The 26,344-nt window shown below is 32.8% G+C and overlaps 3 protein-coding genes across 9 annotated transcripts; 2 read left to right on the top strand and 1 right to left on the bottom strand.

Moving 5' to 3' along the window:
• Positions 1–7,141: 7,141 nt before the first annotated feature.
• LOC101249184 (AUGMIN subunit 8) lies at positions 7,142–22,746 on the top strand. Of its 5 annotated transcripts, XR_011210716.1 has the most exons (9): positions 9,588–9,944; positions 10,068–11,497; positions 11,990–12,109; positions 12,928–13,044; positions 13,122–13,211; positions 14,138–14,245; positions 19,424–20,599; positions 21,893–22,600; positions 22,691–22,746. XR_011210716.1 is itself a non-coding variant. In XM_004242567.5 (7 exons), the coding sequence occupies exons 2-7, from the start codon at positions 10,226–10,228 to the stop codon at positions 15,075–15,077; spliced, it is 1,791 nt and encodes a 596-aa protein (XP_004242615.2). In that variant the 5' UTR covers positions 7,142–7,483; positions 10,068–10,225; the 3' UTR covers positions 15,078–15,292. The 5 variants fall into 5 exon arrangements, 4 of the variants coding, with proteins under 4 accessions (XP_004242615.2, XP_010323196.2, XP_019070397.2 ...); XM_004242567.5 differs by lacking the exons at positions 9,588–9,944; positions 19,424–20,599; positions 21,893–22,600; positions 22,691–22,746 and adding exons at positions 7,142–7,483; positions 14,994–15,292; XM_010324894.4 differs by lacking the exons at positions 9,588–9,944; positions 19,424–20,599; positions 21,893–22,600; positions 22,691–22,746 and adding exons at positions 7,180–7,750; positions 14,994–15,292.
• On the top strand, positions 15,285–23,284 carry LOC101247338 (pentatricopeptide repeat-containing protein). 3 transcript variants are annotated; one of them, XM_069286910.1, is made up of 4 exons: positions 15,285–18,482; positions 19,424–20,599; positions 21,893–22,600; positions 22,792–23,284. In XM_069286910.1, exon 1 carries the CDS (start codon positions 15,951–15,953, stop codon positions 18,324–18,326), a length of 2,376 nt encoding a protein of 791 aa, XP_069143011.1. In that variant the 5' UTR covers positions 15,285–15,950; the 3' UTR covers positions 18,327–18,482; positions 19,424–20,599; positions 21,893–22,600; positions 22,792–23,284. The 3 variants fall into 3 exon arrangements, with proteins under 3 accessions (XP_069143011.1, XP_069143010.1, XP_004242990.2); XM_069286909.1 differs by having other exon boundaries at positions 21,893–22,720; XM_004242942.5 differs by having other exon boundaries at positions 21,893–23,284.
• Positions 19,296–25,463, bottom strand: LOC101248888 (cellulose synthase A catalytic subunit 7 [UDP-forming]). Its single transcript, XM_004242566.5, has 12 exons — positions 24,934–25,463; positions 24,134–24,329; positions 23,830–24,029; positions 23,523–23,743; positions 22,825–23,091; positions 22,239–22,584; positions 21,890–22,153; positions 21,517–21,729; positions 21,200–21,410; positions 20,882–21,078; positions 20,201–20,554; positions 19,296–20,088 (listed from the first exon to the last, which is right to left on the bottom strand). Exons 1-12 carry the CDS (start codon positions 25,006–25,008, stop codon positions 19,507–19,509), a joined length of 3,126 nt encoding a protein of 1,041 aa, XP_004242614.2. The 5' UTR covers positions 25,009–25,463; the 3' UTR covers positions 19,296–19,506.
• Between the last annotated feature and the right edge of the window lie 881 nt (positions 25,464–26,344).

The following is a 26,344-nucleotide window of genomic DNA, read 5'->3' as shown; positions in this document are numbered from 1 at the left end:
AAAGTTACTAGATTTACGTGAACCTTTAAACTGTAAGTCAATTTGGACTGTTGTACCTTAGGAACTTATTCATGGAAATGTCCAACTTTACCTATATACTATATTTGAACTTTCTTAATTTTACCATCAATTAGATTTATTCGTAAATTAAAACTCCGTCATGAATTAAGGTGAAAATAAGATATATTTTTTTTTTCTAAAAACAAAGGTAAAATTATACTAAGAATATAGCATAGGATAAAATTGAGCAATTTCAAAAAAATATAAAGACAAATATCCTCATTTTCCCCATATTCATTTATGGATGTTACAAACATATATGACAGTATGAACTAAGTTATTCTTTTATGAATCAAAAAGAAGTACATAAATGAAACTTAATTTTTTCTGGTGGAAAAAAAAAGATAATAATAAAGCCACTTGCATATAATATCATCAATTTTTTGGAACTTTCTTGAAACATAATGACATAAAATTGCACTAAGAAATATTGTATCTCATTTTCGCAGTGATGATTGAGTTGGTTGAGTAAATAATTTTTAAACTGAGGTCATCAGTCAAATTTAAAAACTCATGTATATTTTCTCGATCGAACTCATCGCCATAAGACCTTACTAGTTTACCTTTATTGTAGTTTGAAGTTATTACACCAGGGCAAATTTTATCTTAATAAAGACGCTTTTTACATAAAATAATATTAATTCAAACGAATTTTCTTAGAAACATTATAAAACCAGTACAAAAATTGAATAAACTATGAATTGATCATAATTACTAGATTTATAATAATATAATAAATCAGAAGTAATTATAGGTAATAAATTATTAAAGCAACAAAACTAGCACATGAATACCCATCATTTAGTTTTTCTTTTTTTATGGTAAAAATTCAATATGTTATCGAACTTTTAGAAAAGACATGTTTATTCATTCGTTAAAAGTTTGACTTATTTATGTCATTACCTTTAAGAAAAGGTTTATTCGTGCCATTAACAATGATTTTACAAAATCAATTTTTACACGTGGCTAATTATAATTCGACCACGTCATTATTATTTTTGTAATAAAAAAAAATCAAAATTCTAAACAAAAAATGAACTAAAATAACTCACTCAAGCAAAACATGTACAAGTTAACGTATGGTATTATGGTATCAATAAATAATTAGTATTATGGATTTGAATTAACTTCTTTGAAGAGTTAATGCATTAATAACACTAATACTTGCCAATAGGAAGCAAAATATTATTTTAAAGAAATAAAAAAATGATTAATATATTAATTATTGTACTTAGAAATTAATTAAAGTCTAGTGTTTATTTCTTTCTTCTTTTTTTTTAGAAAAATATCATACAAATTTTGTGATGAAAAAGTTGGGGAAAATGTCCTTTTTGTCTATGTAACATTTTTGTTATGTGAACCTTTATTGTCTGAGCTAGACCCCCAAGAATTTAATTTATAAATACTTCATGCTTATAGAGAAAATTATTAATGAATTTAGGTTTCGATTCTTATAATATACGATTCAATATATAATCTTCGATTGAATAAAATATATATTTTTAGTATTCACAAAATCAAATATAGAATAATTGTGTAACGTAAACACAATACATGAGTTATTACATGGCGAAAGTCAAAACGATTTAATGATTCAAAAAAAAAAAAGTGGATACTAACTATCAGAGGAATCAAAAATAAAAATGATTGAGATTAAATATGCTCAACTAAATATTAGAGGAATTAAAATAAGAATTTATTAATAATTTAGAGATCAAAAATCAAAATCACTACTTCGCAAGTTATATTTATGTATATATATGATTATTAAAATGGGATAATGCACAAGTACCCCTTAATTTATGTCCGAAATCTCATAGACATACTTATACTATATTAAGGTCCTATTATCCCCTTGAACTTATTTTATTAATAATTTTCTACCCTTTTTTTGACCTATGTGGAACTATCTTGTTGTTCAACGCTGGTTGACTTTTTTTTTCCAAACTAGCGCCACGTAGACCGAAAAGGGGTAGAAAATTACTTATAAAATAAGTTCAAGAGATAATAGAACCTTAATATAGTATAAATATATCTCTAGAATTTCGAATATATATTGAAGGAATACTTGTTCATTTTCCGTATTAAAATTGACAAACCCCTACTTCATCATATGAAAGTTGCATTACATGTGATATGTCTTAGTCATAGCATGTTGTAATTAAACACCAAACTATATAATTATTTTTCTTTTTTTTTTTGACAAAAGAACAAATAAATTGGTAAAAGTAACTATTAAGGTCAATATATAGGCATATGGTCTAAATTATATACATTATTCACTGAAAAAAATTAGCTAAAAAGTTTATCGATGATATACTTATTAACAACATATAACTATTATGTTCTTTTAAAAAACAATAATCAGCGTTAAATTCCGCTATAAATTTTGATGTACACATAAATATATATATATATATATATATATATATATATATATATATATATATATATATATATATATATATATATATATATGGAATGTTCTTGGTTTGCTTTATTCTTTAATAAATGAAGAATAATGTTCTTACTATATTTTATATATGAAAAATGAATTAAATAAATTATTAGATTTTGATTTTCGAATGTAATCTTATTTAACAGTTTTTTTTCAATAAAAAGAAAAGGAAACATCCTTTTCTTTTTATATATTTGAGAAGTATTTTTCATGAATATATATAAATGAGAAGTATTTTTCATGAATTCTTTTTATATATTTAAGAAGTATTTTTCATGAATTCTTTTTATATATTTGAGAAGTATTTTTCATGAATATATATAAATGAGAAGTATTTTTCATGAATATATATATATATATAATATCACTATATTTGTAGTTGACATTTTTGCTTATTTGTTGTTCTTTAAAATTATGTGCAAATATACACATAAAATAAGAACTTTTAATATAAAGTTGAATTAGAAAATAATGTGAATATTGTATTGAAACATTTTTTTTCTCTCTCTCTCCTTTTAATATTATATTTTAATATTTCACTTCTTAATTAAAAATAAAAAGTATTGAAATTGAACAATTTCATCGTCTACAAAATTTAAATATTTCTTTTAAATAAATAATAAAATACATATCAAAACACAATAAAAAGACAAATAAATTGGGGTCAAAACACAAATAAATGTAACCTTAAAAGAAGACAAAGCTGTAACTTTATAACACTTTAGTTTCTTCATTTACATGGGGCCATTGACTTTTGATTTTCACCATGTTTTGGTTAACAATTGTAAAAAAAAAACATTTTTTCTACCATAGAAGAAAAATCATTTTCTCTATATTTTTTTAAAATATTTTGAAAAAAAAAACATTTTTCATAGTATTTTTCTGGACAAGGCATGATATATTTTTAGTTTATCGAGGATATAATCAATTCTAAAAAGAAAGATTTGAAAGTTGAATATTAGGATAGAAAATTAAATAGTCGAGTGTTATCTAGTTCATTATCATATATTGTTATTATTATCTTAATTATTATTTTATTCTTCAATTTTAATTTTCTTTGTGATTTAAATTAGCATATTATTTGTTGTCGTATACTTCTCTATTGCTTTCCATATATATTTTCTGTTGTTTTTAAGTGAATCGATGGTCAATTGAAAATATTTACTTTTTTTTTAACATAAAAATAATATTACATTTACGCTATTTTTTCAGACTTTTCTAATAAAATTAAATTAGATATATTGTTGTTGTTAATCCAATAAAAAAATGAAAACCAAACACACTTCTAGCTTAGATTATTGTATGGCTTTATCACTTTATTAAATGAAAGTTGCATTAATAGATTAATTATTAAAACTAGAAACAAAGGCTATATAATTCCCAATTGTTTGTTTGTTAGATCTACTCAAAATGTTTCATTAAAATCAATAATTCAACAAGAAATTCCTACAATCAATTAAGTAATATTATTGGAATGCATTAATTGCATTTTTTTTTTTGTTGAGGTTATAACATACAATTGATTTAAATGCAAGAAAATTAAAGTTTGAATTACAAAATAATTACTCCTATGTTATATATATATGATACAATAGACTAATTAACTACCTAGGCTTCTATGTTATATTTATAAATCTTTTTTGGACTTTAGATATTCACCGTTTAGTCATAAATAATAAATTCATAATTATAGATATTGAATTTTCATATTTGGAGACAAAATTCATCGAAAAATTTAAAAGTTTCTAGAAATATCTACAGATAGTTTTCATCTCTAATATTTTTCAAGCGTTTGTATTACGTAAAGTTTATATAAAGGGGAAATCCTACGATAAAAATATAATAAGCATGAAAATATATCATTCAGAACACCTATATTGATCATAGCTTATCGATCTACTGTTCCGCCATTTGGACATCATCATCTTTGTTTAGTTCACTATTTAGCGTTCCCCCGCCCTTACTTGTACATGTACAACCGTTATTTACTGAGCTTTATTCTTTTAAAAAAATATGTAACAGTGACATCTGGTTAAAAATAGACGATGCATTAAATTCCTCTTTCCATAGGTGGTTTTTACCTATAGCTATACATAAACATATATTTTTTCAATTCTATAATGAAAAATATAAATAAAATATAACCAAAAATTATGGCTAAGTTTTAATGGCTATGATGCAAATTAAAGTAACCTAAATATTCTTTTGGCCAAAAGTTAAAAGTGTTTTGGGACTTTAATTTTGATTTTAATAAAAATCTTGAACTTCCCCGTGATATGTACTCATCATGATCAATTATATCATTTTCATAGACTTAAAAAGCAAGTGGTCCTTTTATTTATTTAATTTATTATTAAGTTAAATAAAAATGATGTTAAATCATCAACACATGACTAATCATAATTTTTCTTCCACGTAATTGGTCCCCTTTTTAATTCCCTTTTAAAAAAGAAAAGAAAAAATGATTTTAAAAAAACATATATATTTTTTAAAAAGTAAATAGCAATTGCAGCAACAGCGATAATAAATTCAGTATAATCTCATAAGTAACGTCTAAAGAGTGTGTATATTATACAAGTCTTACATATATCTTTGAGGGTAGATAAATTGTTTCTGATAGACCTTATAAAAAAAACATATATGACATATTTTATCGAAAAGAATAAAAAAATTACATTTAATTAGTTGAGAATTAAAATATGTTAATCTTTATTTATTTTCGTACACGCATGGAAAAGTTAAGGTATCTATTTTCATTAAAATGACATTTAGCCCTATCAACAACAACCAAAAAATAAAAAAATATAATTTTTTTTTGATGAAAGACATATAGTTGAGGATTTGAATATATATATATATAAAATAAGAATATTATTGAATCAAGATGAAGTTTTTTATATATTTGACTCAAAAGAAAGCAACATTTTCTTTTTTTAATTCAAACGGCATTTTTATTCTATTTTGATGTGAAATTCACCTAAAATATTATCTACGTTGACATACACTTCTTTATGAACATCATAATTTGGTATCATTGAAAAAATATATTTATCTATTAATTACTTTATTTATAAATGTAAGTATGTAGAATGATGTGTATCATATATAGTATATTAAATTGTATATAATTGTTTAATTTGTTGAGTCATGTAATTCTCATTGACATTGATAGCTTATTGATTTTTAAAGTAATATCTTATAATATTTCTTATAAAAAGTGGATGGAAAAGACTTGGACAAAGTTATTATATTATTAGGGGAAAATACCCAAGTACCCCCTCAATCTATGCCCGAAATCTCAGAGACACATTTATACTATACTAAGGTCCTATTACCTCCCTGAACTTATTTTATACGTAATTTTCTACCCCTTTTTAGCCTACGTGGCACTAGTTCGGAAAAAAAAGTCAACCATCGTTGGGCCCACAAGATAGTGCCACGTAAGCTAAAAAGGGGTTAAAAATTATTAATAAAATAAGTTCAGGGAGGTAATAGGACCTTAGTATAGTATAAGTGTGTCTCTGAGATTTCGGGCATAGGTTGAGGGGATACTTGGACATTATCCCTATTATTAATAAAAATATGCGTAAAAATGAATTTAAAGAATATTATATGTCTATGTATTAGTTGACAAACTCAACTCGATTAAACTTGGAAATTTTTTAATTCCTTTTAATGCAAGTTATTTTATATATCTTCACGAAATGAAAATAATATGTACAAGTCTTATACTCTCCTCAAACTCTTCTTGTTCTTTTTCGATAATTCATTAATCGAGATATATTCTATTATAATTTCATTTTAATATTATTGTATATGTTATTATAATTGGATTTTGTTTTTATTTTTGTTATTGTGAAACGAACTCAAAAGTATATATATGACAAGAATAGACGTAAATAATTTTTTTAAGCAAAAAACAAATACTATACTTTTTTCGCATAGTTTTATTTTTTTAGAATAGAAAAAATTGAGGAATAGATTATATCATCAAAAAATTAAACTTTTACTAATTGCAACTCTCCATTAATATAAAAATTTCAATTAACTAAACTATTAAAATTTTCTAACAAAAACTTCGACATTAACATTTGCCAAAAAAAAAGAGAGAGTAACATTTGTATTAAAGCTTGATTAAATTTAAATTCATGTAAAAAAATACATTAAAAGTAAAACACTTTCTAATATATTTTTTCTTTATACTAAGAGGAATTTAAATTCGAACTCGAAACTTTTGATTAAAAAATAAAAAACAGAAGTACTGAAAACACTACTATACTTGACACAAATTATTAGTTTCGTCCTCGTACTATTGACAACTTTAAAAAAAAACCGTCTTACTTGACAAATTAAACTTATATACACACCCGATCTACCACATGACATAGCAAATTGACTCAAACTCTTGTAGAAACATGAGACTCTTAATAAAAATTCAAAAATAAAGTTGAAAACCCACAAACGAGAATTTAAAAATATATTTCACTCATATTACAAGATCGGATTAAATTCAGTTAATCAAATAAAAAGTACTATAATAAATCACGTCAAATTTAAAAATATTTTTAATACTTATTTCGAGATAACAAGTATTTTTCACTCCGCCACGACCCATATTTGCTTGGTGGCGCCAAAATAAACCAAACTACCTCTTCTTCCTAGTCTTCTTTTACTTTTCCATCTCTTCTCAACGCCCATCAACCACCCCCCTACCCCACCCCCTACCCCCTCAAACCTATAGATACAGTATATATGTATATATCTGCGTTCACGTGATACGTATTTGAATTACGTACTACATTAATTCACGTGTCTTCGCCGGGAAATTAACAAGCGGTTATCGTCCGGCGAGATTGATAATCGGTGCAGAAGCTTTGGTTCGATTTGATTTGATTTGATTTTCGTGTGCTCGGATTCGGCTGTGTTGCGATTGATTGATTGTTATCTCATACGGCTAATTAAAAGGTTTGATTTCTAACGCTTGAATTTGGAATTCGTATTGCGATTGATTATATTGCCGTAAAATTTAACAGCGGTTGTTTGTCCGGCGATTTTTGTTTAATTGATTGATTGTTTAATTGATGGTTAAGTATTGATTTCTCACACTGGAATTTGGTATTTGTATTGTTCGGTTAATTAATCAACGTGTTTTCGCCGGAAAATTCATAGCGGTTATCGTCCGGTTGAGTTTGATTATCAGTGCAGATGCGTCGGTTTGATTGATTGAATAAGGTTTGATTTCTAGCAATTGAATTTGATTTTTTGGTTCATCCATGGAAGTTTTTTTTTTTCCATTTACTGGATTCAAATCCCTTCCCTGCTTAGTTTTTTTTTTCAGAATTTTGATTATTTATCGAAAACACACACAAAAAAAATTCAATTGGTTTAGTTTGAGTTATTCATAAAAAAACACGTTTATTTTGTGAGTTTCATATCTATTTTATTAAAAAACTATCATCAATTATTTTTCGGAACTCATTTTAATTTTCGATGATTTAATTTTTCTGTATCAAACTCATGTATGTAGATGTGTTTTTGATCCTTCTTTTCCTATATTTTTCATTCAAATTTGAAAAATTCTGTTAAAATATGAGTTTTTTTATTTCTATATTCAAATTCCTCTGTTTCACTGTTGTGCTAAGTTTTTCCTTCAAATCTTCAGTACAAAAACTTATATTTTTTATATGTTTTTTCTTTTTTGGAATCCAATGTAGATTAATTTCATATAATATTTGAATAAAAATATCATATTTTTGTCATTGTGTTTGAAAATTTACTGAGTTTGTGTTAAATTTATCTTTGCTTCTTCACTCTGTTTGTGTAGTTTCTGAACCTTCTTTATGGAAGTCTGTACATGAATAATACAAGATGTTCACAGAATTAGGAACAGTATCTGCCATAACACATTATTAGATTCTATTTTTTTCTTCTTCTTCTTGTGATTTCAATATATTCTCATTATTTCATTGGTTTTTGTTCCTAAAAATAACCACTAAACAAGGCAAAATAGTCAACAAAAAAATATTTATTTTTTGGATTTCTCCTTTTATCGATGTTTTTGCTTTGGTAGTGTAAAACAAAGAGTGTATATAGATATCGTATCGTATCTATATACAAATAGAGTGACAATTATGATATGAAACTTGTTAAAAAATATGATAATTATTATCTTACCTTTATTAACTTAGGCATGTTGTTTTAAAAGTTTTAATTAGAAGTATGTATTACTAAATAACTTGTATAGTTATTTTTAAAATCGGAGGAAAATGTTAGTTTTAGGTATATTTTTATTTACTTTTAACTCCATTTTTTTGAGTGTAGTTATTATACTGTGAGTTCATGGGGATGGACAATGATCCTACTTGCACGTGGTCCTCCATTTCCGCCCCCATAACACCTAATATTTAACTATAACTATCATTTGCTTGCTTAATTATTTCTTTTTTCTTTATAATATGATTGGGAAAAAAAACAAAAGTTTCATAATTTTAAATCATTCTACTAATTATTTATTTATGCACCGAAATGCAGTTAATCTTAGGGGAGAAATGATTGTTTATATTAAATAAAAGACTCATTTGATTTATTTGTTTGTTTGTAATGAAGCACCTAATAAATCACAATGATTAGAAATTATTACAATAGGACGATAATTGGTAAATATTTTTCATTTTTAATTAAAATTTAATTTTTATCTCAATACGAATATCTAACGACACTTGGGCGAGGGTGAAAAAAAGAAAGGAAAAATTATCTTTGTATAGTTTGAATTTAGTGAATTCCCTTTCATGAAAAGGAGTTGGGTGTGGGGAAGAAGGAACAAGACAGACGGGCTGTGACTATCTGGTGTTATATATCCAGCTTGGCAGACCATGGCACTCCCGTGAAAGGGATAAAGGGTTGTTGGGGCCAAGGAAAGAGGGAGGGGAGGGTCAAAAAGAAGGAAAAAGGCAAAGTTAGGAATGGCAAGTAAAAAAGAGAGAAAAATCATCAAACATTGTGGGTAACTTTACTTCCAAAAGTAGGACTAAAATAAAATAATTTTAAAAAATCAGGTGAAGCTTTTAGCTTTTCTTGTCTTGTGCATAATTTCTAGTTCTATGAGTATTTCTTATCCTACACCCACACCCCCATCTCCCCCTATACTTCCCCATTTCGAGGGAAGAGGTTAATAATAACCTCTTTCCCCTTCTTTAGCAAGCATACAATTGTTAAAAAAACAATCTTTTTCAACCAATGTACATTCTTTTCTTGATAAAAATACTATTTTGATTATATTAGCAGAAGGAGTTCTTCTGGATATTTGCCTGATCTGTCTGATTTTGGGGGGTTAATCTTTCTGATTATAGAACAAACAATTTGCAATTTCTTGATTGGGATTCTGATTATTGATTCTTTATCTTCAGATCTGGGGGCCTGTAAAGATGTATTCTTTTGATCATCCGTTTTCTTTTCTTTTTTTAAATGGTTTGTTGTTGTTGTTCCTTCTTTTATTTTAGTTTTCTCTCAGTATCTTACTTTTTAGCTTCAATTTTTTTTTGTATGGCAGATTTACAGCAGAGAAAAGGATCTTACTTTATAGACATTGGTGTATAATTTATTAAGATTAAAGGTGGGTTCTTGAGAGGTTCTCAAGAATGGCTTTGAAGTTATTAATATAACAAAGTGGGTGGATATCATCAATGCGGTTTAATCTGGACAGTTTGGATGGATGTGTATGAATCAGAGATAGCATTAAAGAAGATTTCAACAGTGGAGGCAAAAAGAGCTCCATTGATTCAGGCTGAGAAGAACCATGGAAATACTCGCAGGCCAAGAACAAGAGAAGTTAGTTCTAGGTACAGGTCACCTACTCCATCAGCTTCCTCTGGCCCTAGACGTTGTTCTTCTCCAAATGTCACGAGAATTGGAACTACTGCATCAACACTTTCATTACCTAAGAGAGCTATATCGGCTGAACGGAGACGGCCAACGACTCCTTTATCACCTACCAGTCCATCACCATCAACACCTGTACAGGATACATCTGCAGAAGAATTGTTGTCCAGAAAGATGGCAGGCAATAGGTTGGCAGAATCTTTATGGCCCTCAACAATGAGGAGTCTGAGTGTTTCTTTTCAGTCTGATTCATTTTCCTTGCCTGTTAGTAAGAGAGAAAAACCTGCTCCTCATGCTCTATGTGATCGTACTTTGAGACCATCATCAAATGTAGTGCAGAGACAGGAGACACCTCCGGGTTCTCGAAAGGCCACGCCTGAGAGAAGGAGGAGTCCATTGAAGGGAAAGAATTCTTCTGATCAAGCAGAGAATTCTAGACCAGTTGATAGTTTAAATGCTCGATTAGTCGATCAGCATCGATGGCCAAGTAGAACGAATAAGAAGGTACCTTCTGGTATTATGAACAGAAGTATTGATCTGAGTGATAAGAATAGCAAAATTGCGCCAAATACTCGTCCAGTCACGCCTACCTTGAGGAGATTATCATTGGATGGTTACAGCAGACCATTGCAAAAATCTGCCAGTGAATTGCTGTCATTAATATCAGTAGATGATAATTCACTTTCAATGCAGAAGTCCAGACCTTCGACTTCATTGGATAGAACAGTATCGACAAATCCAGTAGCTAGATCTCAGACTGTATCAGCTCCTGGATCACGTCTTCCATCACCAAATAAAGCATCTGTTCTATCATCCTCTGCATCTAGAGGGGTCAGTCCATCTCGAACAAAATCGGTCCCAAGTACGCCATCTAGAGGGCCAAGTCCATCTCGGATAAGGCCATCTAGTCCATCTAAGCAACAACCCAAAACTGCTACTTCTGTCCTCAGCTTTATTGCAGATATCAAAAAGGGGAAGAAGGCAGCTAACCACATAGAAGATGTTCATCAGCTGAGGCTTTTGTATAATAGACATCTCCAATGGCGGTATGCTAATGCCAGGTCAGATGCAGCATTGCACACGCAGAAAGCTAAAACTGAGGTTGGATTATATCCCTTGTGAAGCTTAAAGATGGACCTTTAGACTTATTTCATTTAATACTTAAATCATAAAAAGAAGTTTCCTTGTACCTCATGGAATTTTCTTCTCTAAATTGGTTTATCTTGATTATATGCACAAAATCTTCATCCTACTGCTGCATGATAGGAAAACTAATTAAGGACTCTCGTATGGACATTGTTTCGAATGGTAAATATAGGAGGGAAAATTATTAATGAACTTTTGATCATAAGCAGCAAGTTGAACTTTCTTTGATAATAGTGTAGAACAACTGGCTTTCATTTTCTTGCTATATATTAGCTTTTTTACTCTCTAATTAAAGCATTATTTAATTTTGTTTTATGGGGTTTGTATCATGAGACTGATATCTCTTTACTTGATGTTCTCTGAGAGCTTTGTGATATCTATCCCTTCATAACCAATTTGGTGCTTTTACACTGATTTAACTAACAGTTCAATTATCCTCCTATGCAGAAAACATTGTACAATGTATGGAGAAATACCTCAGACCTATGGACTTCTGTTATTAAAAAGAGAATTGCGCTACAACAGGTTAAGCTGAGGTTGAAGCTTTTTGCAGTTCTAAATGAACAGGTAATGCATCTTTATAATAGATGAATCAAATTTCATCCCTGATGTTTTAGTCTTTAAGTTTGTAGGCTTTTCCAGAAAAATCTATGAATTGTAGGTTTCTACTTTCTAGAACTTCCTAATCATAGGCTCATCCAGTTTAAAATGAAGATTTGTGTTTCAACCTCTTCTCTTGTCTGTATAAGGGATGGGCAAGTATTGGCTCGTGGTTGATGTTTGCAGTGATGGAAAACAGGACTTCCACTTAGAATCCCATGAAAAATTTCTCGTGTTAGATTATGTCATTGAACACTATATGAATGTAGTCTATGATGGGTTATTTCATATTTGAACTAGTAGGTATGAGGAGGATGCAGTCACTTGCTAGCCACAAGAATGTACCAACTTTTAAGTGCTGTATGATATCTTCCTGTTATCCGGAACCTATAACACCCAAAACACTTGACGTTTACATGAATGTGTGAGTTTAGATATCTTCATTTCATATATTTGGAAGCTTTAAACATAGAAGTTTGAGCTTGATTTTTTCCTTCTGAGCCAATTTGTAATCAGGCCCTACTTTTTACTCTTCCAGACTTCTCGTAATTTTTATCCTTATTCTGATTTGACTTCTCTGTATCTTAATATAGTTTGAAAATCATTGTTCAAAAGAATGGTATGTAACTGTATCATATTTCTCCGGGAGGGGTTCGTGAGAGGGGGTGAGAGGTTTAGTAGCATAACTGATCGTTAAAAATCCACCTTCATTTTCTATTTAGATCTCTATTGTAGATGTTGCTTTAATGTTCGAACTGATTTTTTTATGGAAATGACTGGTTCAGCTTACCTACCTTGATGAGTGGGCTTCAATTGAAGGGGATCATACCAGTTCATTATCCCATGCTATACAAGACCTACAAGCATGCACTCTCCGTCTTCCAATAACTGGACGAGCTAAGGTATGCAACTTCATACTTGGTGCTTTGGGATCAGTTTCCTAGGACAGGGAGGCTTATTCTAGTTGGTTCTTTTATAGGGTGACATTGAAAGTGTTAAGGAAGCTGTTTGCTCAGCTGTTGATGTAATGCAGGCAATGGGATCTTCCATGCGTTTTATATTGTCTAGGGTGAGTTCTTACATTAATTTAGTTTTTCTACTATGTGTACTTTCTTCCCGTTAATTTACTTTTCTTCTCAATTTAGTTTTAAGTAACATAAAATGCATTTGCAGAACCGGACCGAATGGGCCTTGTCTTTTATTGTCTAGCTTTGTACAATCCTCAATTGTTTGTTTGATGGATTTAGATGAGAGAGAGAGTCAGAGAGCTGATCTTAGAGAGAAATAGAGAAAAGAAAAGTCATTAGCACATTGTCTTCTGTAACAGAGCAATTAGTAACTTACCCGAATAGTTCTGTAGTCACATAACTGAGAGTTTCACAACTCAAAAATTATTTAGACGGGATAATTATCTCATCTTGCCCCCTTCTGCAGTGTCGATTTTCAAAAATAGATTTGAAGGGGTTATGTATTTTGAAAAAGAAATCTCACGCTGATATTACTAAAAAAACTCTTGCTATCCACGATATATTGCACATGGGAAGTAAACTATCGATGAATACGGTAGTTCTCTCTAAGAATTAGGCTTGATATTGTTATGCTTAGGCCTTTTGGATTGCCTTTGGCCTTTACTGACTGGTGGAAACTCTGAATATCCAAAGTCCAAATACTACTTGAGCACAAACAGAAGTCATGAGGCCTGCCAATAATTGTTGTATCACAAGTTACGATACATTCTTTGGCTATCTGATTAATTTGTTGTAGTTGGAACATGAAAAAATGTGACTTTCAAGAGCATGATTTTTGTGGGTTATTTACTTATATATTTGAAATGTATTAAAACCTTTATAAAACCTAGCTTATTGCTTTCAATCTTTTTTATTAGAAGAACTGAATGCAAACTGATATCATGATTTGCTAGGATCTTGTCTATAAGTTTTCCTGTACTGGCGCTTCTGTTTGTGGTACCCTAAATTTATGCTCTGCACTTTGCAGGTGGAAGGGATGAACTGCCTGGTTTCTGAACTTGCTGATGTGGCAGCTCAAGAGCGAGCCATGCTGGATGAATGTGAAGCCTTGTTGGCTTCAACAGCAGCTATGCAGGTGAGACAAAAAATTCTAGGGCCCAAAAGTTATTGCCTTCGTTATAGAAAATCCTCAGCTACTTCTTAGTCTTCACACTCCTCCCTGTCTTATGCTCGTCATAGTTCTTCTTTTTCGACATAGTCATCCTCTAGTTCTGTCAGTAGGACTCAAATTTCCTGTGCTTTAGTTCAGGTCTGTCCATTCGTCAGTCCTTGCATTTTAGGTTGACAATTCAAGATCATCATGAATATGCATTGATCAGCATTAGTTTTTTCCCAGTAACGACAATCCACTGTTCTAATAATTAACCAAAAAAATGTTCTGTATTTTATCATAGAAACTCAAAAGAAAATTCCCAACATGTTTCCCCCATGTGTTAGCTCAACGAAAAAAGGTTCAAGGACTTGTGTTTAGGGTCACAAGTTCGAGCCTTGTGCCAAGCAAACTAAAGTCCAATATTTAAGAGAAGGTAGAGGCGAGCCATTATCCCTGAGTTTCGAAGGCTATGGTTGGCCCAAAGGGTCAGATTTCTCAGCCATCATAACACTTCCCAGCATATCTACCTTATGTTTAATCTGCATATAGTTCATGCATGATACGAGTGTTTCTCATCTCCATTCCGAGCCTGCACTAAACTTATACTCCCCGTCTTTATTCCAAATACTATACAGAACGGATAGAATAGTGTATGTATACATTTGATGTTTGAAGTTCCACGTTCGATAGAACCTATTATTTATTGAGATTACTTGACAAATAATTGCAGGTAGAAGAATATAGCATTAGGTCTCATCTAATACAGTTGAAACAAGCTTGGAGAAATGATGAGCAGCTGATACTTGGAAATTAGTTAGTTTTACCAAATGGCCCTTAGCTAGTGTGTATAGTAAAATAGGTTTTTCCTTTTCATTTTTTTTTTCATTATTCTAATTTATCATGAGAAAGTTGAATTGTTTCATTCTTTTTCTTCATTACATATCTTGCAAAAAGTTTATCCTAGTGTAACTTTTTGTGTTATCAACAAGAAAAAAGAAATGCAAAGGGAGAAAAAAGGTTCAACATTAATTATAGAGGAGATGCAAACTTCCCAAATCCTATCATCTTTGAGCTTGTTTGTTATATATTTACAATAACAATATACTCAAACATAGTCTAATTACTGAGAAAAATATTCTGAAAATCTTAAGTAACTAGTAAAATTATTGTCACGTGACCTTAAACAACTTATATAAATGACCCTTATGATCCTACTATTTCTAAATCTTTCAAATGACATAAGCTTAATGCATTGGGCTCCCCTTTTCCGAACCTAACATATGGGCGGGAACTAAATGATCTGGCTCTCCTTTTTCGAAACAACAATTTATCTTACCACTTCCCGACATGCTCCCCTTATTTCAAACCTTGCATATAGCGGAAGCTTTTAACACATCGAGCTCCCTTTTCCACAAACGATATTAACAACAATTCCCGCCAAAGCAATGCATCGGGCTCCCCCTTTCCCGAACCTTGCATATGGGCGGGAACTAAATTTTGAAAAACCAATTTATCTTACCCCTTTCCGACATGCTCCCCTTGTCTCGAACCTTACATATAGCGGGAGCTTTTAACGTATCGAGTTTTCTACAAACGATGTTAACAACAATTCCCGCCAAAGCAAAATATATATTTGTCGTCAACGCCACTCCACAGTCTACTCTGAGAGTGAAGCAAAAATTCTCAAATGATTTACAGAACCATAGCATCCATAGCTCAAAGAGATAGAAACTTCTTCATAAGCTTAATCAACCAAGCTACAACTCTCTCCCAACTCAATCAACTCCACGCAAATCTCATCCGAAATGGCCTAAGCAACGATCTCATCACAATCACTAAACTAACTCACAAATTTTCCGACTTCAAATCCATTTCCAAAGCCAAAAATCTCTTCACCACCTTCAATAACACAAACCCACCTGATCTTTTTCTATATAATGTATTAATCAGAGGGTTATCGCGTAATGGTTTAGGGATTGAAGCGTTGTCCCTTTATCTTGACCTTCTTAAAGGTAATAAACTTAAACCTGATAATTTCACTTTTGCTTTTGTTGTTTCGAGTTTTTCGTCATCTGGGTGTGAGAAAGTTGGGATTTTGATTCATGGGCATGTGATAGTTAGTGGGTTTGGTTCGGATGTGTTTGTTGGGTCGGCGTTGGTGGATATGTATATGGGTTTTTCAAGAATTGGTCATGCGTATAAGGTGTTTGATGGAATTCCTGAAAGGGATAGTGTTTTGTGGAATACAATGGTTTCAGGGTTGGTGAGGAATTGTTGTTTTGAGGAGAGTTTACGGGTTTTCGGTGATATGGTTGGGAGAGGGACGGGGTTTGATTCGACTACATTGGCTGTGTTACTTACTGCTGTTGCTGAGTTGCAGGATTTGAGGAATGGAATGTTGATTCATTGTTTGACTGTTAAGATGGGGTATGATGTTCATGAGTATATTCTTACTGGTTTGATTTCGTTGTATTCGAAATGTGGGGATGTCTCAACTGCGAAATTGTTGTTTGGGATGATAAAAGAGCCTGATTTGATTTCATGTAATGCGATGATTGCTGGTTTTTGTTTCAATAATGAGAATGAATCTTCAGTGAGGTTATTTAGAGAATTGCTTGTTCATGGGGAGAAAGTTAATTCTAGTACTATTGTTGGTTTAATTCCCGTTTCTTGTCCTTTCGGTCATCTGAACCTTACATGTTCTATCCATGGTTTTTGTGTGAAAGCTGGGATGGTATTGAATCCTTCAGCTTCTACTGCTTTGACTACAGTTTATAGCCGACTCAATGAAATGGAATTGGCACGAAGGCTGTTTGACGAGTCCACAAAGAAAAGCTTAGCTTCGTGGAATGCCATGATATCAGGTTATACCCAAAATGGGTTAACAGAAATGGCTATATCTCTCTTTAGGGAAATGCAGAAGTTAGATATAAATCCGAATCCCGTCACTATCACGAGTATACTTTCTGCATGTGCTCAACTTGGAACATTAAGTATGGGAAAATGGGTCCATGACTTAATAAAGAAGGAGAAATTTGAGTCCAATATTTACGTGTTAACTGCTTTAGTTGACATGTATGCAAAGTGTGGGAATATTGAGGAGGCACGGCAAGTATTTGATAGCATCACGGAGAAAAATGTGGTTACTTGGAATGCTATGATTTCGGCTTATGGTCTTCATGGGTGTGGTCAAGAGGCATTGGTGTTGTTTGATCAAATGCTTCATTCTGGAGTTTCCCCAACTGGCGTCACTTACCTCTGTGTCTTGTATGCTTGTAGTCATGCCGGTTTAGTAGAAGAAGGTCGGAAGATATTCCATTCTATGATTCATGATCATGACACTGAACCATTACCGGAACATTATGCCTGCATGGTGGACCTTTTGGGCCGAGCTGGAAAACTAGAAAAGGCTTTGGAATTTATTTACGAGATGCCTATTGAACCAGGTCCAGCCGAGTGGGGTTCATTACTTGGTGCATGCATGGTCCACAAAAATACTGACTTGGCTCGGTTGGCTTCGGATAAGTTATTTGCGATGGACAGAGGAAGTGTCGGATATTATGTTTTACTTTCAAACATTTATTCAGCAGACCGCAATTATTTTCAAGCTGCTTCAGTTAGGAAAGTTCTTAAGAACAAGAATCTAGCAAAGACCCCTGGGTGCACTTTGATTGAGGTCAATGGCTACCAACATGTCTTTACATCGAGCGACCAGTCACATCCTCAAGCGGCAGCTATTTACGCAAAGCTGGAGGAGCTGATGGAGAAGATGAGGGAGGCTGGATTTCACACGGAAACCAGTACAGCATTGCATGATGTTGAGGAAGAGGAGAAGGAGTTGATGGTCAAAGTTCATAGTGAGAAATTAGCTATTGCTTATGGACTTTTAACTTCTGAACCTAGAACTGAAATCAGAATCATCAAGAACCTAAGGGTTTGTGTGGATTGCCATAATTTCACCAAGTTTGTATCCAAGGTTACAGACAGGAATATTGTTGTAAGAGATGCCAACAGGTTTCATCATTTCAAAGATGGAGAGTGTTCCTGTGGGGATTACTGGTAAAATTGTTTTTTCTTGCAAAGGATGTTTATTCAGCCTTTTGGATCATTATGGAGGTCAGTGGAGCCAGCATGTTTTTACATTGTGCTTAGATCCACTTCTTATAGGAACAAGGGCAGCGGGATAGCTCAAACCACTTACGAATGGACAATGTCAAAGGTTCAAGTTTATCCATGCCATTATTTGCTTTTTATTTCAAGTAGGCAACATAAATCGTCTCATAAGAAAAGCTGAAGCGAAAGGAATCTTTGGCTTGTACAATACTGTTTTGAGTATTATGCAGTTTAGGGAAGAGTGTAATCTATTTTTTGGTCAGGGAAACTGGTTGTTTGCAGTGCTTTACACAATGTGAGGTTGTCCGGTTAAAATCAATAAATATCATAATATCTCTCTGATTTTACTCTTACATCAAGACAGCACTTTAGGCCTATTGTTGGACACTGTATAATCAATAAATATCAGTCTGTTATTTGTTATTTCTTTTTCTGTTCCACCCCTTTGTTTAGCATTCTGTAGTTTATTGATTAAATATAAGCTATACAAATGTGTAGAGGAGCAGAATATCAACTGAAAGTTACTTTGGATCAAATAGGTATACCTAGGTTAAGCTCTTAGATACATTTTCCTCATATAATATTTCATGTCCTTCTCTCATTGTTCCAAGTTGTCCTAGGCATTTGATATGGGGGGAAGTTGCTGCGGTTTCTATCTGCTTGAATGTATAGAATATGTTGCGAAAAGGTTTGTACAAATTTGTCTTAGATCTTCTTTTGTCTTAATTGTAGACATGCATCTACAAGTGTCAGGTGTTATTTTCATGGAAATTCTTAGATGCGGCACACTCATACTCTTCATTCATTGAGACTTCATTCAGATATTGTATTGCATCTTTATTCGTTAAGTTCAAATATTAATTACTTGAAAGTTCTGTCAAAACTCATAGTTGGTCATCAAGTGAGAAAAGTTAGCAGATTGTCTTCAAACACTTCATTAAGCTATATGCAAAATCGAGTACAATTTGAACAATCAAAAAAATTGAGTACAATTTGTACACTAAACATAACTTCTCACACTAGGTTTATTCTTTTGTTTGCATTCAGAGCTCACTCTGGGGATACTGATATATCAATATGCTTGTGTGCTCTCCAAATAGCATGGCATTGAAAACGGAACTATGACTATGCTAGCAGTTCACTCCACATCGCTTGACATCTGGTCCTTTGGTTTTGAGCACAAATGGATCGATTCGAACCCAGAGCAAGGAAAAGATGGAGGCTAAAAGTATAGACCATATTACAACAATGGTTGGAGTCCTGTTCTGCCTGCCCATAAGACCCTTGAGGAATGGATATAAATGAACAATGACCCAAAAGGCAAAGAAAAGCTTTCCGAAAAGGGGACCCCATGAATTGTATCCGTTGTTGATAGCGTCAGAGATTCCGGCTACAACCCCAACCAAGTTGATTATGAGAATTGTTGTTGGAGGAATAAGGAGAGTAGTCCACTTGAAGGCATATAACTCTCCGAAGTCCTCATCATCTGTTGCCTTAGATGTCACAGTAAAGTTGGTATCTATGCCAGCCAAAATCTTGAGAAGACCTTGTACTACAGCAAAAAGGTGGGCAGATACACCTCCAATAACCCAAAATTGTTCATTTCTCCACCATTCCTCGATGCTTACTCCACTCCACCTTAGCTCAAGAATTCCCGTTGTAAAGATAGAGAGGAAAAGAGCAATGAAAAACAGACTTGCTAACGTGCTTATCTGCATCAATGAAATGCAGGTTCTAGTCAACCAACTATAGCAAGTGAACTTGTGAAATATGAAGCTACTACATGTGTTCAAAGGCGTTTAAGTAAAAACATCACGTGCTTACCTCTGGCATTATGAATTTTCCAGTGAGCAAACAGACAGCAGGGAGAGTACAGTAGGCAAGGAGAGGTAAAGAAGTGAAGGGGTAAATAGTTGTGTTAATGTATGATAATCGTTCAAGCCACTTAAGATTTCCTCCCTTATAGCCATACCAAACTGGGCTATGATGACTGAAAAAGATCTCAACGGAACCAAGAGCCCATCGAAGCACCTGGTTGAGACGATCTGATAGATTGATTGGAGCAGACCCCTTAAATGCAGCTAATTTAGGCATACAATAGACTGACCTCCAACCACGGCAGTGCATCTTGAAACCTGTTAAGATATCCTCTGTGATAGAACCGTATATCCATCCCAGCTGCAAGTTCAAAAACAGTTACTTCAATCAAAGATATTCATAAAGGTGATTATTTTATAATTGTTATGTATCTCATTCTACTACACATACAGGAAGTTTTAAGCATTTATATCCTTCATGTTTCTCAAATTGAAATATACTTGTATAAAAAGCACTAGCATATTTTCTTTATAACTGTTGTTTTGTGTTAGAGTTAATAGTTTTCAAAAGGGCTTCCAAAAGGTGTAATAGTCAAACTCTCAGAAAAGTTCTGGTTTTCTTATTTGTTGTTTATCCCTTGTCAACCAAGTTCTTTCTTGCAAGCACAGAAACAAAGATGAACATTACCTCCAAACCCCATTCTGTTTTATCTTCATAGCCACAGCTGATCACATGGATAGCTTCCTTCAACAAGGCTGCTGGGCTCGACGAAGGTGGAACCCCACCTTCAATCATTAAAGTTGAAGTCACAAAAATTGCAGACTGACCAAATTTCTTTTCAAAGTTCATCTGGGACATTAGTAGCTCATTGTCATCGTCAAATCCTGTGGAGAGATAGAAAAGAAAAAGGGAAAATTAATCTCAAAGAGTATCTTATTTAATAGGCTCCTTTGTTATTTGAAAGTTTAAAACTTGAAAATATTTGGAATGTGGATATATGAAAACCTTGAGCATTTGCTGCATCTGCATTGACTTCAGATTTATATTTATCAAGCTTCTTTTTGCGTCCAAAACATGGACAACAGTCGCAGCTCACCATTCTTGGGCGCTTGGCACGTTTAGGAGGATTGTAGCCATATAATGCTTGCCTTCTGAAGACACATCCTGTGCCAACATATACTGGACCTTGTAGTCCATCTAGACCTTTCATGTTAATCTGCTCAAGTAGTAGAAATAAGTACATGATAAACTAATCTCATATAAATTCCAAGAATTAGTATTTTTCTTAGTATCCTTGTGTGCCAAATTTTGATTAATCTTACATCAAAGAAGACTGTGTTTCGGTTGGCATATCTATCGTGCTTGTCTATTCCATCAAATCTTTGAGGAAACTGGACGAAGCAAACTTTTTTGCCCATTTGTGTGTCCATCAAGAAGCACATGGCCTCTCTGGCAGCCTTGCTGTTGTTAAGGTAATGATCACAATCCAAGTTAAGCATAAATGGTGCATTGGTAAGAACTCCTGAAACACGAACCTGCAAGGATCACATTTGAAGAATGTTTTGTGATTCTGCAAAATTTCTTGTCGAAATATCTGATGTAGTGTGCATATAATGTTTTGAAGTAGATGTTTAAAAATTTTGACATGCAACTCTAGAGTATTAACTAGCAAATAACAGAAGTTTCTATGTTTACCAGGGCGTTCATAGCACCAGCCTTTTTGTGATGCTGGAAACCAGGCCTTTTTTCACGAGAAACATAAACAAGACGAGGGAGTTCATGTCCATCCACATCAGTTCCTCCACTTTGGCCTAAAAAGACTTGAATCATACCAGGATGATCCCTGGTATTATTTCCTGGCCATGGTGTTCCATCTTGCATGATCCACCCTCCGGGAGGCATTTTAGTTGCTTTGGCAACTAGTGCATTGATTCTTACCTTGAATTCTTCGTACTCTCTCTGTCAAGTACAATGAGATTTGTAATTTGTGACATGGAAAGTTCTATGTAGCACTAGCTGATGAAAGCAAGTGTTCAAGCTTTACCTTCATTGCTCGTCTCTCCTTAACGAATGTTGGCTGGATTTTGTCCTTGAGATAATCAATCTTTAGGGAGAAGTAAAATTCTGGAGCTCGAGGCTCTATCGCAAACTTCTTGCAAAAGGGAACCCATTTTCTAGCAAATTCTGCAGTTTCTGATAGTGCTTCAAAGGTGCACATTGAAGCTCCATCATCAGATAGGTAACATGAAATTTTGTCAACAGGGTAATCCATTGCTAATATTGAGAGGATTGTATTAGCTGTAACAAGAGGAGGTTCCTTCATAGGATCCACTGTACTGACGAAGACATCTACGGGGGCTAGCATATTTGGTTCTCCTTCCCTCTCATACCTACATCAAAATTTTGGTCAGTGATGTATTTCTCTAGTTGTAAAGTTTTATCTTGAAAAGAGTGCTAGAACTTTAAGAAGCCTTTCGAAAATGATTTGACTTGCAGCTTTTGTACAGAAGATTTTGTGAAAACAAGGTGTACGTTGGAAATTAACTTGGCAACTCTATTGGTTTTATGTCCATGCTTAAGGATTAACTTCTTTTTAGTATTAGGAGCACAGACTTGCAAAGAATTGTCACCTGAGAGAGAGACGATCAAGGTAAGTCTCACGGTCGATAGGGAACCATTTGGGAAACTGATCAAGGATCCAAGAGAAGGCAAACCAGATCTCACAGATGATAGAAGTTAACCAGAGACCAATCGCATCATGCACTGGATTCAGAATTCTATAACGAAGGAAGACGGCCAGAATCACCAGCCTAGCTACAATCACCATCCGGTAAGGATTGATCTTGCTTGATGCTATAGGCACTTTTCTTGATAAAGGCTGTCTTGCTTCATCCACCCTGCATTTTCTCACATCGATTAGCTGAGAGCATGTTGCACTTTGTATTAACTGTTTTAAGCATCGAATTTATGTGTTTGAGAAGAAATCACTGCAATCAAGTGAATCTGATAGTTATTAGTAATAGCTATACCCGAAATTTTTTCTAACTATACATTTCTGTATATCTACAAGTGCATTCTCATTTTCACTAATTTCTTACTCCTACTGTCATAACTTGTCATATGTAGTACTCCTTTCACTTCCATTTATGTGAATGTGAAATAGTGAAATGCTAGTATCTGTATCTCCAAGCACAGGAAATAACCAAGAAACAACCTAGATGTGAGCATTTACTCGTGTGTTATTCCAATCTCCGAAGCCTCAGTATTATGGTTCAAAATATGTATTTGCATAACATTTTCATGTTAAAGATCACTTGTGACTACTTACATGGACATATCAACGTCAGCAGAGTCATCATAATCTTGCCCCGCGTGTCCTTGCTGCAATTTCCAATCTTCCATTCTTTCTTTCCACCCTCCCTCTTTCTTATCATCCCATCTTGCACTTCCAGATTCAGAAGCTGGATAGGGATGTATCCTTTTGTGAAGCGAAGATCCCAACATCTGCTCTCCATTTCCATGGTTCGATATTGGGAATTCACCGCTAACCTGCATCCACAAAATGCTTTCATACTCAAGATATTCAAAATTTTCTCTTGTCTTAGTAATACTTGATATGGATTTAATAGTCATACCGGATGTGAGCGGGTTCCAGCAATGACAGGAGGGTACTGAGCGGAATCTTCATCTTCTGGTCCTCTTCCATATGTCATCTTACCATGGAGAATGGTCTCAACAATGTTTCTATTCTTGTTTTGGTCATCATCAACTTTGAATTCATGTTCAATATCATCAATATCTTCCTCATCATCATCTCCCGCCACCCTTGGACTCCCTTCAAGCCATCAAATACAATTAAAAACCGAAAATAAATGACACGAACAACCAGAACAAGTTTACATGGATGTGAAGTTTTTATTCATCAAGATGTGTATATACCTTTAAGACGTTTGTATCTGGTCTTGCACTGTGGACACTGTTGAGTTCCTTCCCTTCTCTCATACTCGTAGCAAGGCCGACACACAGGGAAACCACACTCATTGCAGGCCACAAAAAGATCACCATCCACTGTTAAGCCTATTTCATCCCCACATATGTCACAAACTTGTCCACTCAAATCCTTCAATGGCTTATGCTGCAGCAAATTAAGGACAAAGGAAGAAGGTTAAAAAACAGAAAGCAACACATTTTTGTCAGTTCTAGTTAGTCATATTGAACATGAAGATGTAACAAAAATGCAAAACACCATAAATTAACTGTTATAGAGACACAAGTATAGAAGTTAACATTGTTGATATCCACTTTTATCTCTAAACATCACTTTTTTCCTTGTTATTACTTTCCTCACTCTTTTCAATGAAGATGCATATTGGGATGAACTGCACAGACCCCTTGTGTTTGAGGGACAAAAGATGTGAAATCTCTCAAACACAAATATCTATATCCTCACTGTTATTTTCTACATTGTTCGGACTCTTCAAAAATGTGCTTGCATAATGTCGGATCCTCCAAAAGTAGTTCATTTTCTGAGGATACGACACAAGTCCGAGCAACACATGTTATTTGTTAACTTTGAACACTCCAAGAGAATGTCTCAAAGACATTAATTATCTATATTGTTTGGACTCTTCAACAATGTGCCGACTACATGTTGAATCCTAGCAGTTTTTTCAAAGAGTCCGAGCAACATAGGAGTTATTATGTGTGTTAACTTTGAACATTCCAAGAGAATGTCTTACCTCTTCATGGCCATGAATGACGACAAGTTCATTCCGGTTATGTGAACCAGCAACTAGACCTGCACTAGCTTCCATGGCTAAGGATGATTCTAGTGAGAAATGGAGGGTGATAAGAATGGTATATATGGTATTAAAGATTCATTTTTTTTAATGAAAGAAAGAATGTTTGATTAGTAGTACTAGTGTCATTTTCTTTTATGTATCTTTCTTGCACCTAATATGTGTCCATTCTATGGAAGATGTGTTGGTTGCAGAGTCTTCATTGCCTTTAAGCTAAGCTTCCTCTTCTTTTTCTTTTACCAACAACCATATTGCCTGCTTCTTGCTTAAGCTTTTACTTTGGTTGGGATTTTATATTTTTTGTCAAATTAGTCCACAATGTTTTCAAATGTTGTGTCAATGATCCTTTACTTTTGAGAGTTACTATTTTTAATCATTGATTTAAGATATGCTTTTTTTGGTTCAAATCATGATTAGGATGAAAAGAGTTTTGCTCTTTACTAATGCTTTCCAACATTATTCTCCAAATTGGAAAAAAAAAAAAAAACTTGTTGATTGGTGTCTATGCTTTTCTATTAGTCCTCAAAAAAAGCTTTTTAATGAAAATGTTATTGGAAAAGTTTTACTTTTTTAATAAGTCAATTTTATGTCAAGTGGAAGAACCATATTAATTTCTAATATGGAAATAAACTTGTTTAGAGTATACTTTTAGCTTTTGTCATTGAAATTTAGTTTTTTGTTAATGAAAATTTTGATTGCCTAATAATTTTTCAAAAGGGTAAAGTCAATATTATAGATGCATAGAACCTTCACTCTTTTTTTTTTTTTACATGAGCAAAAAAAGGAAACTTGGAAAAGAAAATAACTCAAAATTTTATTTTTTTTTGTTTGGTGGATTTGGATGAAGAGATCTGGGGTATAGTTGAGTTAAATAGTGTTTTTTTAACCACCATCTAGATTTTTTTCCATTTATTTGCAATATTATCGAACTTTAGTTTAACCTTTTTTAATTACTTTGCAAAGTTCAGCAAAAATTGCATGGCTGGCCTTATATGAATAACAAAACAACATTGCTTGATGAAATAACAAACTTTGCAAGACATTAATCCTTTTTGTTTAGATTGTTTTGTTAAACATTCACCAAATCAATTGTAATGAATTAAGTCAACTATTTGAGAAAGACATGTATAATTAACTTTGAAATGGATGTTATATTTGAATTGCCAACAATAAAGGATAAATATGTTGCTTGGGCTGCAAAATACTTCAATTTCAAGTCACCAATAAAATAAGTCATAGAAGGTGTAGCTACAAAATTAACAATTGATGGTTCATCTTTTAGATAGGTAAGTTCCTCCTTTGTTATAAAATCCTACCAATACAACAATTGAAAAAGAAAAACTTTTTTTTT

Source organism: Solanum lycopersicum, chromosome 7 (genome assembly GCF_036512215.1).
Source record: "Solanum lycopersicum chromosome 7, SLM_r2.1".
NCBI classification, from domain to species: Eukaryota; Viridiplantae; Streptophyta; class Magnoliopsida; order Solanales; family Solanaceae; genus Solanum; species Solanum lycopersicum.
Note: the sequence above shows the minus strand (reverse complement) of the source record. Positions and strands in the feature narration are given on the sequence as shown.